A 15,573-nucleotide genomic window follows, 5' to 3' on the forward strand; every position below is an offset into this window, starting at 1 on the left:
AATAGTTTAATGCCTTCAGCAGACCTACAGGCTTGAGATGCACCACTGCCCTGAAAGAAGGGGTCTGTCCTCGGGGCCAGCGTGCCTGCCTAGAACTGTCCCCGGACAGCGGCTCTAGAAAGGGGCGTGTGCAGTTTTACGGGGCTCCCCCCGGGTGCCAGTCATTGTTTTAGACGCCTTCCAAACCTTAGCTCACTGAATCCTCCCCACGGTCCTATGGGGTATCGTCTCCGGCTTACAGACGAGGAAACAGAGGCACACAGTGGCGGACCCTGCCCAGGGCCACCTGGGATTTGAACCTAGGCAGTCGAGCTCTGTGGTCTCTCTCAGCCACCGCATCGCCCTGCCTCTTCGTGTGAGCCTGGGGACACAGATGTCACCACCATCTCGGACAACCAGGAGAGAGAACAGGTGGCCATAGGCTGTCGGGACCCCCTGAGGACAGGTCGCTCTTAGGAAGCCGTGTCCTGGTCATGAGAGCCCGCGGAAGGAAGGGTGGGGACTGTGTGCGGTGGCGGGAGGGCGGCCGCGCGGCGCGCCCCTTACCTGGCCTCCAGCTCGCCGTCCTCCGCCGGCTGCTGTGTGGCCGTCACTGTGTGCCAGAGCCCCTTCTCCCTCGCCGTCTCCCAGAGGGCCTCCTCGTGCCTGTGTGCTTGGAAGAGGATGTGCACGAGGAAGACGTGCACGCTGGTGACGCACGGGTGCACGCTGGTGACGCCCGGGTGCACGCTGGTGACGCCCGGGGCGGGACTGTGGTTTTGTTCGTCCTCGAGTGGTTCTTTCTGCTCTGCAAGAAGGTGGGACTTCCGTGAACATCCGTTCAGTTCTGCAGTGACCTCCGGGCCAATGCCCACCCTCTGCCCCTCGCTGTGGCGGGTCCCCCGCCCCCTGGAGGACAGGGGGGGGCTGAAGTAGCTGCTCGGACGACCTGGGACGAGGCCGTATCACCAGGTCGGCCGTAGCTGTGACTGTCAGCATTTCCTTGGAGTCTCCTGGTAGCTGGGCTTTATTTTCTAAATAGCTTGCTTTTTTGTTGTTTCCTAAAAGTACAGTTTTAGAAAATGTACACCACTTTCCCTGTTTCGGAGCGGGGGGACCCTTGGCATTTGAGTACATCGTCTTTAAAGGCAGTGTCCAAGTGCCCATTAAGAAAATAATGGGCAGCCTTGAACTGCGAGCCGAACAGCGCAGGCTTGCGTAGGAGGCGGCTTCTGCGGCAGAGGCCGCAGAGACCCGCTGCGGAGCGGGTGTAAAACAGTTGATTCTGGGCAGACAGTGCCCCGGTAGTTCGGGGCTGTCTGGGAGATATCCTGATGAGCATTAATATTTTGTTTTCTTACATATCACTTGTGAGTTTATTTTGTTAATGCTTTTCTCCTTGCTCTCCTCGTTCTGGGCTGCATGTGTAGGTTACGATGTTTTCTTGTTTGATAGCGAACACGTTTAATTTCTATAGATTTACTTTATGGTTTTGACCATACCTTCTGGGTGGTGTTTAAGCTATTTCAATTTTCTGAGTATTCTCAGCAATGCGATTTTATTTTCTCTAAAATTTGGTTTTGGTGGGGCTTTTTGTTGTTTGGTTTGCATTCAGTTTCCAAGTGGTTGGATGGTGTGTTGCTTTTCAAGCCCAACATACCTGGTTCTTCTTTAGTAAGAAGACCATGAGGCTCTGGGTGACCCCAACAGAAGGAGAGGCATGAAGGTGGCGGCCACTGTGGACAGGGCTGAGGAGCAGCTGGGAGAGGACAAAATGCAGTCAGCAGACAGAATGATAGAGTGACTTGACTATGAAAAAATATATACAGTGTGTCCGTAAAGTCATGAGGCACTTTTGACCGGTCACAGGAAAGCAACAAAAGACGATAGAAATGTGAAATCTGCATCAAATAAAAGGAAAACTCTCCCAGTTCCATACCTGTGCAGTTCAATGTGGGCTCACGCACAGATTTTTTAGGGCTCCTTAGGTAGCTATCCCGGATAGCCTCTACAGACTCATCACTGACTGATGGCCTACCAGAACGGGGTTTCTCCACCAAACTGCCGGTTTCCTTCAACTGCTTATCCCACCGAGTAATGTTATTCCTATGTGGGGGCGCCTCGTTATAAACGCACCGATATTCACGTTGCACTTTGGTCACGGATTCTAATTTAGCGAGCCACAGAACTCACTGAACTTTCCTCTGTACCGTCCACATCTTGACTGGCATGGCCGTGGGCTGCTCCACTGTATACACGGTGTTACGTCATCATCTGCGCATGCGCACATGCTGCCACATCATCCTACAGAAACTGGGAGGGTTTTTCTTTTATTTGGTGCAGATTTCACATTTCTATCGTCTTTTGTTGCTTTCCTGTGATCAGTTAAAAGTGCACCATGACTTTACGGATACATTGTATTAAGAGGAATTTGAGAGACTGAATAAGGGTTTTATTCTGTTCTTTATAACTTGAGCCTTTGTTTTTGTTTTTGTTTTTTTGTTTTGTTTTGGGGGTTTTTTGTTTGTTTTTCAGAGATAGAGAGTCAGAGAGAGAGGGATAGATAGGGACAGACAGACAGGAATCGAGAGAAATGAGAAGCATCAATCATTAGTTTTTTGTTGCGACACCTTAGTTGTTCATTGACTGCCCTCTCATATGTGCCTTGACTGCGGGCCTTCAGCAGAATGAGTAACCCCTTGCTCGAGCCAGTGACCTTGGGTCCAAGCTGGTGAGCTTTTTGCTCAAGCCAGATGAGCCCGTGCTCAAGCTGGCAACCTCGGGGTCTCGAACCTGGGTCCTCTGCATCCCAGTCCGACACTCTATCCACTGCGCCACTGCCTGGTCAGGCTTTTTTTTGTTTTGTTTTAATGTGAGTTGAGAGGAGATAGAGACTCCTGCATGTGCCCCAACCAGGACCCACCCAGCAACTCCTGTCCGGGGCCGATGCTCAGATCAACCAAGCTATCCTCAGCACCCAGGGCCAATGCTTGACTAGCTGTGAGAGGGGAAGAGGGAGAGAAGAGAAAGAGGGAGGGGAAGAGAAGCAGATGGTCACTTCTCCTGTGTGCCATGACCAGGGATGAAACCCAGGACTTTCACACACCTGGCCGATGCTCTATCTACTGAGCCAACCAGCCAGGACCTAACTTGAGCATCTTTAAAAACCAAAGCGAATGAGACCCCCTCAGTGTCACTGGTTAGTTAAATCTCCGATAGGTTTCTCTCCTGGCAGTCAGCACTGCCACTCAGGCACCTCTGTCCTAAACTAATTATCTATATTATTTAGGCATACAGAAGCTTGAGGGACACTAAGAAGCTTCTGCACAGCAAAGGAACCATCAGCAAAATGGAAACATACAGAATGGAGGAAATGTTTGCATGTCATCTGTCTGAGAAGGGGTTAATATCCAAAATACCTAAAGACCTCATACAACTCAATAACAAAATGCAATCTAATTTAAGAATGAGCAGAGGGGCCCTGGCCGGTTGGCTCAGTGGTAGAGCGTCGGCCTGGCGTGCGGAAGTCCCGGGTTCGATTCCCGGCCAGGGCACACAGGAGAAGCACCCATCTGCTTCTCCACCCCTCCCCCTCTCCTTCCTCTCTGTCTCTCTCTTCCCCTCCCGCAACCGAGGCTCCATTGAAGCAAAGATGGCCCGGGCACTGAGGATGGCTCCATGGTCTCTGCCTCAGGTGCTAGAATGGCTCTGGTTGCAACAGAGCAACACCCTGGATGGGCAGAGCATCACCCCCTGGTGGGCGTGCCAGGTGGATCCCGGTCGGGCGCATGCAGGAGTCTGTCCGACCTCCTCCCCGTTTCCAACTTCAGAAAAATACCAAAAAAAAAAAAGAATGAGCAGAGGACCCGAGTAGACTTCTTTCCAAAGACATCCGTACGGTCAACAGGAACATGAAAAGCAGCTCCACATGTCACTTATCAACAGGGAAATGCAAATCAAAACCATCTGGGATAGTACCTCAGGCCTATGAGAATGGCCATCATCAAAAAGACAAGAAACAACATGTTGGTGAGGCTGTAGAGGAAAGGGAACCCTTGCATACTGGAGGAATGTAAACTGGGGCAACCACTATGGAAAATAGTGTGGCAGTTCCTCAAAATGTTAAAAATAGAATGACCTGATCATCCCGCAATCCCACTTGTGGGTGTTTAGCCACAGGAAAAGGAAAAGACAGGGTCAAAGACGTATCTGTGCGCCTTGTTCATAGCAGCAGGACTCACAATATTCACATAACCCCAGTATTCAACAGAGGAACGGATGAAGAAGTTGTGGTCCATATATTCAATAGTTCAGCCATAAAAAAGGAGGAAATCCTGTCATTTGCAACAATAGAGACGGACTTGAGGGTATTATGCTAAGTGAGAGAAGTCAAGCAATGAAAGACAAACACTTATGATCTCACTTATACGTAATCCTAACACCACCATTTAAAAAGTTCATAGAAAAGGAGATCCGATTTGTGGTTACCGGAAGCGGGGGAAGGGGAATTAGATGGCAGTCAAGAAGTGCAGACTTCCATGTATAAGATAAATAGCAGCAGGGATACAATGTGCAGCATGAAGGCTATCGTTAAGAGTGCAAATCATAAGAAAAACATTTCTTTTTTTGGTATCTCTATGACTTGATGGCTATTAATTAAACATTGTGGTAATCATTTCATAACACATACCGTATTTTTCGCTCCATAAAACGCATTTCCCCCCCCTAAAAGTGGAAAGGAAAATGCCCGTGCATCCTATGGAGCGAAAAATACGGTATTTTATTAAATATTTTAACACACCATTTGGTTCAGAATGTTTTTTTTTTATTTTCCTCCTTAAAACTCTAGGTGTGTCTTATGGTCAGGTGCGTCTTATGGAGCAAAAAATACGGTATGTCAGATCACTATGTTGTACACCTTAAACTTATACAGCAATGTAAGTCAATTATACCTCAATAAAACTGAAAAAACATAAACAAACAAAAAACAACAACCTTAGTAAGATCACGCCTTCAAAGCGAACTCGGTCAAGCAGGCGGCAGAATTGGAAGCAGCAGTACCAGCCTAACTTTTTTTTTTTTGTATTTTTCTGAAGCTGAAAACGGGGAGAGACAGTCAGACAGACTCCCACATGCGCCCGACCGGGATCCACCTGGCACGCCCACCAGGGGCGATGCTCTGCCGCGACCAGAGCCACTCTAGCGCCTGGGGCAGAGGCCAAGGAGCCATCCCCAGCGCCCAGGCCATCTTTGCTCCAATGGAGCCTTGGCTGCGGGAGGGGAAGAAAGAGACAGAGAGGAAGGAGGGGGGGGTGGAGAAGCAAATGGGCACTTCTCCTATGTGCCCTGGCCGGGAATCGAACCCGGGTCCCCCACACGCCAGGCCGACGCTCTACCGCTGAGCCAACCGGCCAGGGCCCAGCCTAACTTTATATACATACATAAAACCGTGTTTGTTTTAAAAGAGTCATACATTTTTTTTATAAACTAAATCATTTATAAGCAACAGTTTTGTCAAAATTAAAGTTCTACAATTCAAATACTCACCATTTTGAGATAAAGGAGAGGTTAGCCCTTTTCCTAGACATCTGAAATTCATCTTGGAAATTCTGTCATCACTTAGAGACCTCCCGGACTTGCGCTTTTATATTTAAAATAATCACAAAGCAAAATATTATTTCTGCATCATTATGGACTAAAACTAATTTTCTATATTATAAGTAATTTAGAAAATTGTTCATGAGGCCCTTCTCTTTAAGCTACCTTGACTATTTTTAACCTGTATAAAATAGTGACATTTATACTACTAAGAAAATGAGTAACAGTTCTTGCACCTACTGCAAGCCCCCCCTAAGAAACCAAAGATTTGAGACAGTACTGTACAGAGTTAACCCTACTGACGTTCCTATGTTAATGCTTTAATTGCCATAGGCATGCTGTTTGCACCCACACTTCTGTCTCCAGCTAGGTCTCACTCTCCACATCTGTGTACCCGGCCGTGCCACTTGCTGTCACCACTTGGATGACATGTGTCTTAGTCCAAAACCAACCCCTTCGTTTTGCCCCAATCTCGTCTCCCCTCCACGGTCAATGGTGACTCTAATTCCAGTCGTTCTGGCCAAAAGTCTTGCAATCATCTTCTCCTGTCTTTCCCTCTCAGACTCCATGGCTTTCAAAATGCCTTCAGATGATTCCGGGGGCTCCCTGACTGGGCAGCAGCGAAGCCACAGCGAGCCCGTTGGTCCCTCTGCTCGGGGGGTGGCGGGGGCCTTCACCTCCCCCACCGGGGCCAGACGCTGCCCTGGGCTGGCCCTCCGCTGCCAGCGTGCACCTTCCTGAGCCGTGCGGCGTGGCTCTGCCCACTGCTGCCCGGTTCTGTCCACAATGTGAGCCCCGGGTCATTACACGGGGGCACCTCCCTTCCTTCAGGAACGCTCGAAGGTCACTTCGTCAGAAGACCTCCCTACCTGCCCCTTCCTGCCGCTTCTGCCCCCTAAGAGTCAAGTACGGTGGCGCCGTGCTCACCGGCAGAGCCGGAGCCAGACCACCGCGCACGATCCCCAACTCCTCCGCGTCCTGGTTCCGAGGCTGTGGGCACGTCACTTAACCTTTCTGTGCCCCGCTTCCCACCTGCAGATGGTAACAGCCCCGAACTGCTGCGGGGAGCATTGCGGGGGCGAGTGCCCAGGAAGTGCCTGGCAAGCACCCCATGGGTGTTAGCTGTTCCTGAGGGCACCTGTCATCATCTCACTAGAAGGTCCAGTCCACGAGAGGACGGGCTTTTGTTCACGGCACGATTCCCGAGCACAGAGAAGAGCGTCCTCACACAGCAGGTGCACAACAGTGGTGAAACCACAACCACGTGCTATGTCTCTGGGGTTCGCTGTAAATACAAACCTCTGGTAGCTTGACTTTGCTGAAATCAAACAGGAGCCCCATCTTGCTGGAAGAGGACGTGGTGCCTCCCCCGGTCGCATCGGAGTCCTCGCTCATGACTGTGGCCAGACTCCTGTTCTGGGGATTGGAAGCAAGGACAAACCCGTGAGAGAATTTCTGGTTTCCGTGGAGACAGACATAAATACACATGATTTTACATGTTTTTTTCTTTTGTTTTTGTTTTGTATTTTTCTGAAGTTAGAAGCAGGGAGGCAGTCAGACAGACTCCCACATGTGCCTGACCGGGATCTACCCGGCACGCCCACCAGGGGGCGATGCTCTGCCCATCTGGGTTTTGCTCTGTTGCAGCTGGAGCCATTCTAGCGCCTGAGGCAGAGGCCATGGAACCATCCTCAGCACCTGGGCCAACTTTACTCCAATGGAGCCTTGGCTGCGGGAGGGGAAGAGAGAGGCAGAGAGATAGGAGAAGGGGAAGGGTGGAGAATCAGATGGGTGCTTCTTCTGGTGTCCTGACTGGGAATTGAACCTGGGACTTCCACATGCCAGGCCAACACTCTACCACTGAGCCAACCGGCCAGGGCCACGCAATTTTAATAAAGTGCTATTTACAATAAACTACACATAGTGTCCTAATGGATGAAACCACCTCAGTCAAAACAGTGAACATATCCGTCACCCCCGAAAATTTCCTGTGCCTCTTGCTAAACCCCCGTCCCCACCCTCAGGCACCGCTGACATGCTTTTTCTGTCACCACAGGTTACTGTGCACTTTCTAGAATTTTATATACCTTGTATCATCACAGCAGCATATACCCTTCTTTCAGCCAGCATACTCGTTTTGATTCATGTGTGGTGTTATGTGTGTCATGAGTCGTTTCATCACTGACTCACGCTCCCCTGTATGAATGTAAGTGTTTGTTTATTTTGAAACACCACACCGACATCCGGAAGTGAAGCAGGTCCGATGGTGTCTGAGGACGATCCCTGGACCAGAATGTTCACAATCAGTGGCCAGAGGCCGTGGTGACACCATCCATAAGATCATGGATGGACTTAAGGTGGACATGCACTTCCCTCAGAGCCGAGAGCTGGAACCCAGTCACGTCTTCAGCCCGGAGGAGGCGTATCTGGCTGCAGGGATGAACCCTGAGCCGTTCAAGTTGAACAGGAAGCTTCCAGCACATGAAGGGCCCAAGGTCCAGCCCAGGGTTCATGGTGTCTGTCCTTAGACCAACCACAATGAGAGGGCTCCTGCATGAGCAGCTCTGAAGAATTTTGCAGCTGTGGGGCGCCCTGGCCCCCAAGACTCCCTTGTGGCTCCAAATAAATGGCTCAAAAATCAGAAATCATTCGAGCCCACCAACCTGAAACCCCCACCCAAAACTGCTTTGTCTCAGGGTGCGCAGCACCGGATCTGGGCTTCAGGAAATTACTGCCCCTGCCCCCAACCCCCCACAGTCTCTCAGGGAAGGCCAGGGCCCAGCCCCGTGAGGAGGCCCCCCACCCCAGGGACCCATCTGGCATCCCACACACACTCAGGAGCTGTCCCTCAGCACTTCACCCCGGGGGCAGGCTCACCACCCTCGCACACGCTGCATCCTGTAACGAAACATCTCAGAACAATACTTCTCGGGCATTGTAAGACTCACAGCCCACCCAGCAAGTTTGTAAGCACTCTGACCTTCATTACTTTTTTTTGGGGGGGGGGGGCTAGGAGTCTGCTTCTTGGGTTGTGGCCAGGAAATACATTTTCTCTAACTTAAAAAAATGTGGCCCTGGCCAGTTGGCTCAGCGGTAGAGCGTTGGCCTAGCGTGCGGAGGACCCGGGTTCGATTCCCGGCCAGGGCACATAGGAGAGGCGCCCATTTGCTTCTCCACCCCTCCACCACGCTTTCCTCTCTGTCTCTCTCTTCCCCTCCCGCAGCCAAGGCTCCATTGGAGCAAAGATGGCCCGGGCACTGGGGATGGCTCTGTGGCCTCTGCCTCAGGCGCTAGAGTGGCTCTGGTCGCAACATGGCGACGCCCAGGATGGGCAGAGCATCGCCCCCTGGTGGGCAGAGCGTTGCCCCTGGTGGGCGTGCCGGGTGGATCCCGGTCGGGCGCATGCGGGAGTCTGTCTGACTGTCTCTCCCTGTTTCCAGCTTCAGAAAAATGAAAGAAAAAAAAATGTGAAGAGAAGTCTTAAATTATTTCTTGAAGGGTTACAAAAGCTGAGGACAGTTTTGAGGATGGTTTAACCATTCCAGAATAAAACCATTTCTTGCTCTGCATGCTAAGATATTGCTCGTTACCTTATTTTCTGTCCTAGAACTTCTTCCAGGTTTGTTTACAGTGAAGTCATCATTTGGAAAACTTATAGACTTAGTCATTCGGTCAGTAACGGAGATGAACGCAAAGCTTAAGAGAGCTTCAAAGAATTCCAAGAAAACCAGCTGAAACAGAGGAAAATGGTCTTGTTCATCCTGACCTTGTGCTCAGTCAGCACCTCAACTCGGAGTCCTACACTCCAGAGAAGACGTCTCTTCAGTGCTTAAGGATTGTGGGTATACCAATTTGCAATCAAACCTACTTCATTTAAAAGACCTACTATAGGCCCTGGCCAGTTGGCTCAGTGGTAGAGCGTCAGCCTGGTGTGCAGGAGTCCCGGGGTCGATTCCTGGCCAGGGCACACAGGAGAAGCGCCCATCTGCTTCTCCACCTCTCCCTCTCTCCTTCCTCTCTGTCTCTCTCTTCCCCTCCCGCAGCCAAGGTTCCATTGGAGCAAAGTTGGCCCGGGCACTGGGGACGGCTCTATGGCCTCTGCCTCAGGCGCTAGAATGGCTCTGGTTGCAACAAAGCAATGCCCCAGCGGGCAGAGCATCGCCCCCTGGTGGGTATGCTGGGCGGATCCCGGTCGGGCGCATGCGGGAGTCTGTCTGCCTCCCCATTTCCAACTTCAGAAAAATACAATAAATAAATAAATAAATAAATAAGAGACCTATTATGGCCTGACCGGTGGTGGTGCAGTGCATTGGGTGTTGACCTGGGACGCTGAGGTCCCAGGTTCAGAACCCCAAGGTTGCTGGCTTGAGCACAGGCTCATCCAGCTTGAGTGCAGGTTCGCCAGCATGAGCGTGGGATCATAAATATGACCCCATGGTCGCGGCTTGAAGCCCAAGGTTGCCAGCTTGAGCAAGAGGTCACTGGCTTGGCTTGAGCCCCCAGGTCAAGGCACGGATGAGAAGAAATCAGTGAACAACTAAAGTGACGCAACTACAGTTTGATGCTGCTTCTCTCTCTCTCTCTCTCTTCCTCTCACTAAAAAAGAATAACAACCTATTATGCTATATGTTTTAGCGTTAGATTTGTAAGTCACTTTTCCTACTTTGATGGAAACATTTTGTAATATAGCTAATTGAAAACAGTCATTTCCCAAAGCGTTTCCTTTTTTCTTGAAAATTAGCAAAGTGGTACCTGGTCACCAACCGTGACGTGCAAGTGTTATCCACTCAGCAGCTGCGACCCTCCCTGCCACCCTCTGTGGCCCCGGCCCCAGCACGTGGGCCTGCGGAGTCCGTGTGTGTGTGTGTGTGTGTGTGTGTGTGTGTGTGTGTAGATGGCTGGCGCGGACTGGCTTCGACCACCTCTTATGTCTGTCGGTCCTGAGCTCGGCCTGCTTCCAGGGACAAGCCATCGCTTCCAGCGAAGACCCAAAACTTGCTTCTCCAAGGGGGTCTGCTCAGCATCCCCTCGGCACCAGGGTGTCTGGTCTGATGGGCTGAGACCTGCCCAAAGGTGGGTCTGTTAACCTGGTCGGCAAACTGCGGCTCGCGAGCCACATGCGGCTGTTTGGCCCCGTGAGTGTGGCTCTTCCACAAAATACCACATGTGGGCGCTACCTTGATAAGAAATGTACCTACCTATATAGTTTAAGTTTAAAAAATTTGGCTCTCAAAAGAAATTTCAATTGTTACACTGTTGATATTTGGCTCTGTTGACTCATGAGTTTGCCGACCACTGGACTAACTGGCACAAGGAGTCTGCCTGCTGCAAGAACCGCTAACAAGCCCACACCCTCATCCCTAATTCGCTGCAGATCAATCAGCCTCTTGGAGTATATGACATGTAAAGCACGGGACGTGTATATGTATTAAATTGCTCAGTAAATTATCCATGAAATAATATGGTACCTTTATATTCTTTCGACTTTGTTCATCATGTCCTGACAGCAGAAGTATTTTTAATGTTAATCTCTAGGTTTCTAATATAATCAAGGAGATAAACACACACACACACACACACACACACGATTTTATGTATTTGAGTTAGAATTCCTTTCAACCAAATCTTGGTTCTTGGTATTCAAGGTAAAACAAACAGCCTGAATTAGATCATTACCACTTGTGTCACCTCGTTACAGACCTCAAGTTCACAGTTGTAGTCAATTCCGTCATACACAAAAGGATTGTCCTCTGCTATGACCTCCACAAATTTGGTTGCTGTTAATTCTTTATTTATCATTTTAAAGTCCTGTAAAAGAAACACAGCCAATCAGACCATAATGGCTATAATTACACACAGCTATATTTTTTTAATGTCAGCTTATATTGATACACTTTTAAGAAAATGTACCAGAAATGAATTATATTAAAAACTGGTAATTTTGTGCCCTGGCCAGTTGGCTCAGTGGTAGTGCATCAGCTCAACCTGTGGAAGTCCTGGGTTCGATTCCCGGTCAGGGCATACAGAAGAAGCACCCATCTGCTACTCTACTCTTCCCCCTCTCCTTTCTCTCTGTCTCTCTCTCTTCTCCTCCTGCAGTCAAGGCTCCATTGGAGCAAAGTTGGACCGGGCACTGAGACCCTTCCATGGCCTCCGCCTCAGGCACTAGAATGGCTCTGGTTGCAATGGAGCAACACCCCAGATGGGCAGAGCATCGCCCCCTGGTGGCCATGCTGGGTAGATCCCGGTCGGGCGCATGTGGGAGTCTGTCTGACTGCCTCTCTGCTTCTAACTTTGGAAAAATACAGAAAAAAAAAAAAATGGCCCTGGCCGGTTGGCTCAGTGGTAGAGCATCGGCCTGGCGTGCAGGAGTCCCAGGTTCGATTGCCGGCCAGAGCACACAGGAGAAGCACCCATCTGCTTCTCCACACCTCCCCGTCTCCTTCCTGTCTCTCTCTTCCCCGCCCACAGCCAAGGCTCCATTGGAGCAAAGTTGGCCCAGGCACTGGGGATGGCTCCATGGCCTCTGCCTCAGGTGCTAGAGTGGCTCTGGTTGCAACAGAGCGATGCCCCAGATGGGCAGAGCATCGCCCCCTGGTGGGCATGCCGGGTGGATCCCGGTCGGGCGCATGCAGGAGTCTGTCTGACTGCCTCCCCGTTTCCAACTTCAGAAAAATACAAAAACAAACAAACAAAAAAAACTGGTAATTTTGTAAAGCATTCTGGATTAACATCAGTAGTCGCCTCTTTTTTTCCTAACCTAAAATCCTTTTAAAAGGTAACAGTGAAGATTCTTTTAGAGGCTCTCTTTTACAGCACAGAGAGAATGGGAACGTAGGTAATCTGGACGTGAGGTATCAGCGCAGTTCTGTTAGTGGGAACGTGTTGGGTGGCGGACTCATCAGAGCAGAGGAACGAAGAGCTGGAGGGGGGAGGGCAGTCAGCAGACGCTGTGGGAACTCGGGGAGCAGAGGCACCTCTGGAAGTCCCACGGCAGGGAGGGCTGAACACACGGAGACGAGGTGACAGTAGGTGAAGACCCTTTCCACCTTCGAGCAGAAGGCAGGTTTGCTCTCTGATAGTGAACCAGAACGCATCTGGCCTGGAGAACAGTCAGTCCTGTGTAACGTCACAGTGCTGCTGAACCAAGGATTAGGTGGAAGGGCATCCTGGGAAGGCCCTGCCTCTCCACGGACCCTCCCCCTCCGCTCTGTTCTAGGAACTGGAAACCAGGTTTACGTCCCTCAGGAGTGAGTGAGGAGAAATCCTCTCCTGGAAAATGAAACATCCGAGAGAAGAGAGTGGTGTCTGGAGCGTTGGCGGGGGAGGACAGAGCGACCTGGCTGCTCCATGAAATCTAACCTCATCTGTGACAAGTGCCCCTCATCCACAAAGAGGCCCCGGGCAGCTCATCATGCCCCAGTCCTATGTAAGACTGGCCAGCCAGGCTCACCACACACTAAAGCGAAAGCCTTCACACAAGAGCCAGAGGACCAAACCCAGATGGGGGCGGGGGGAACAGGACTTGGAGGGCACAGAGGCGGAGTGCAGAAAAACACTTTCCGTTTAGCGCCCTCCCCCAGATCACTCATTTGTTCAGAGGCATAAGAAAACAATGATATTCTATCCAGGTTTAAAAAATAACAGTGCTTGTGCCTGACCAGGCGGTGGCGCAGTGGATAGAGCCTCAGACTGGGATGCGGAGGACCCAGGTTCAAGACCCTGAGGTCGCCAGCTTGATCGCAACGAAAAACTGATGATTGATTCTTCTCATCTTTCTCCGTTCCTGTCTGTCTGTCCCTGTCTATCCCTCTCTCTGACTCTCTCTGTCCTGTATAAAAATAAAAAAATAAGTGCTTGAAAAAAGAGATAAAGAACGAAGAAAGCTTTTGGAAATTAAGAATATGACCAGCAGAAATGAGACATGCGATAGGAGGGTTCAAAGATAAAACAGCAGTTTTAAAAAGAAATCAAATATTTATTACACAACCTAACAACTACAGTCTTGGGCATTTACCCAGAGAAATAAAAAGTGTCCATAGAAAAACCTGTACACAATTGTTCATACTGTCTTTTTTTTTTTTACAGAGACAGAGAGAGTCAGAGAGAGGGATAGATAGGGACAGAGAGACAGGAACAGAGAGAGATGAGAAGCATCAATCATCAGTTTTTCGTTGTGACACCTTAGTTGTTCACTGATTGCTTTCTCATATGTGCCTTGACCGCAGGCCTTCAGCAGACCGAGTAACCTCTTGCTCGAGCCAGCGACCTTGGGTCCAATCTGGTGAGCTTTTGCTCAAACCAGATGAGCCTGCGCTCAAGCTAGTGACCTCAGGGTGTCGAACCTGGATTTTCCACATCCCAGTCCGACGCTCTATCCTGACCAGGCGGTGGTCAGAATAAATAAACCTGGATAGAATATCGTATGTGTCACTGCCTGGTCAGGCCATACTGTCTTTACTCATTACAGCTGCAAACTGTAAACAACTCAGGTGGCCATAGGTGAGCGCATAAACATATCTTTGTACTGCAGTATTCAAATGGGATACAATCAGCAATGAAAAAGAACTATCAGTACAACCTGGATGAATCTCAAAATAATTATGCTGATGCCTGGCCTGTGGTGGCGTAGTGGACAGAGCATCGACCCAGGATGCTGAGGTTGCTGGTTCGAAACCCTGGGTTCGCCCAGGTCAAGGCAAAGACGACAAGCAAGCAATGAACAACTCAAGTAAAGCAACCATGAGTCAATCCTTCTCACTCCTCCTTCCTCCTCACTCTATAAAAATCAGTAAATTCTTTTTAAAAAGTAATGCTGAGTATGCTACAAAGATAAAAAAAGAATGGGATGTGAGAAAAGAAATAGAGGCTAAAGTGTTATAAAGTGTAAAATATTTTAGTTAGAGTCCCAGAGAGAGAAATGGTTCAGAAGCAATGATTCAAGTAGTAACATTGGGGAAATTTTCAGAACTGATAAACAGCATCAATAGATTCAGGTAACAGGTCCCGACTTGAAGAGACTCTTTGACCATCAACAAAGAAATGATGGCAATGGATTGAAAACACGTGAAATACGTACAAATCCAAGAGTTGATCATTTTTTGAAAAGTTTACCAGTCACCTTTGAAGAATTACTAGGACACAGACCTTTATCCTGAAAATTAATAAAAAGGGGAAATAGAGCATCTCTCCCTCCTTCCTGGATGGGCTGGATTTCGGAGTAATCAAATAGCTGATGAGGTCACCTTCTTGACTTTAAATAGGATTCACAGCTAACCAATGCAGGTGGAATGACAGAATTAGAGTTACGGTTGGGGGACACGTTATGAAGTGTGGGTGTTAGCCGTGACCACCCGGGGCTGCTCAGTCATGAGAGAGAGGCTTACGGGGTAGAGCTGATGGAAGGATTGTGCTGACACCGTATAACCCGCTGGTCTGTGTCAGCGGCCCTGAGAGGGAGCGTTGGGTGTGATGCAACAGGAAGTGCGCAGAACCGCTGTGGCTCTGTCAGGGGAAAAAGTCTGAATCCAACCAGGCTTCTAACCTCAAGGAGAAACAAGCTCATCAACTCGGAGGCTGCAGCCAGCCCAAACTGTCTGACCAATCTGCAGGGACACACGACCTCCTTTCTTCAATTATAAAGGACAGTGAAGAACAGGGGAAAGTGAACAAATCAACAGCTATATAATATTCCACCCCAAAATAAAAATCACATACTTTTTTTTTGTTTGTTTTGCAAGAGGGACAGACAGGAATAGATGAAAGGCATCAACTCATAGTTGCGGCACTTTAGTTGTTCACTGATTGCTTTATCACACGTGCCTTGATTGGGGAGCTCCAGACAAGCCAGTGACCCCTTGCTCAAGCCAGCGACCTTTGGGCTCAAGCCAACGTCCATGGGGTCATGTCTATGATCCCACACTTAGGCAGACAACCCCAGGGTTTCAAACCAGAGTTCTCAGCGTCCCAGGCCAACACTCTATCCACTGTGTAAAA

The 15,573-nt window shown here is 49.6% G+C and overlaps 1 protein-coding gene across 2 annotated transcripts in view; it reads right to left on the reverse strand.

Moving 5' to 3' along the window:
* Nucleotides 1-15,573, reverse strand: part of LOC136376341 (radial spoke head 10 homolog B-like) — a 41,721-nt gene that overhangs the window by 673 nt on the left and 25,475 nt on the right. For both annotated transcript variants that reach the window (XM_066342304.1, XM_066342305.1), the window contains 6 exons: nt 11,278-11,385; nt 9,168-9,308; nt 6,877-6,993; nt 5,527-5,620; nt 1,640-1,738; nt 547-787 (listed from right to left, as the gene is read on the reverse strand). In XM_066342304.1, the coding sequence (XP_066198401.1) occupies nt 547-787; nt 1,640-1,738; nt 5,527-5,620; nt 6,877-6,993; nt 9,168-9,308; nt 11,278-11,385 (800 nt within the window). The remainder of the gene's footprint in view (nt 1-546; nt 788-1,639; nt 1,739-5,526; nt 5,621-6,876; nt 6,994-9,167; nt 9,309-11,277; nt 11,386-15,573) is intronic.

This window comes from Saccopteryx leptura, chromosome 6, assembly GCF_036850995.1.
Source record: "Saccopteryx leptura isolate mSacLep1 chromosome 6, mSacLep1_pri_phased_curated, whole genome shotgun sequence".
Classification (NCBI taxonomy): domain Eukaryota; kingdom Metazoa; phylum Chordata; class Mammalia; order Chiroptera; family Emballonuridae; genus Saccopteryx; species Saccopteryx leptura.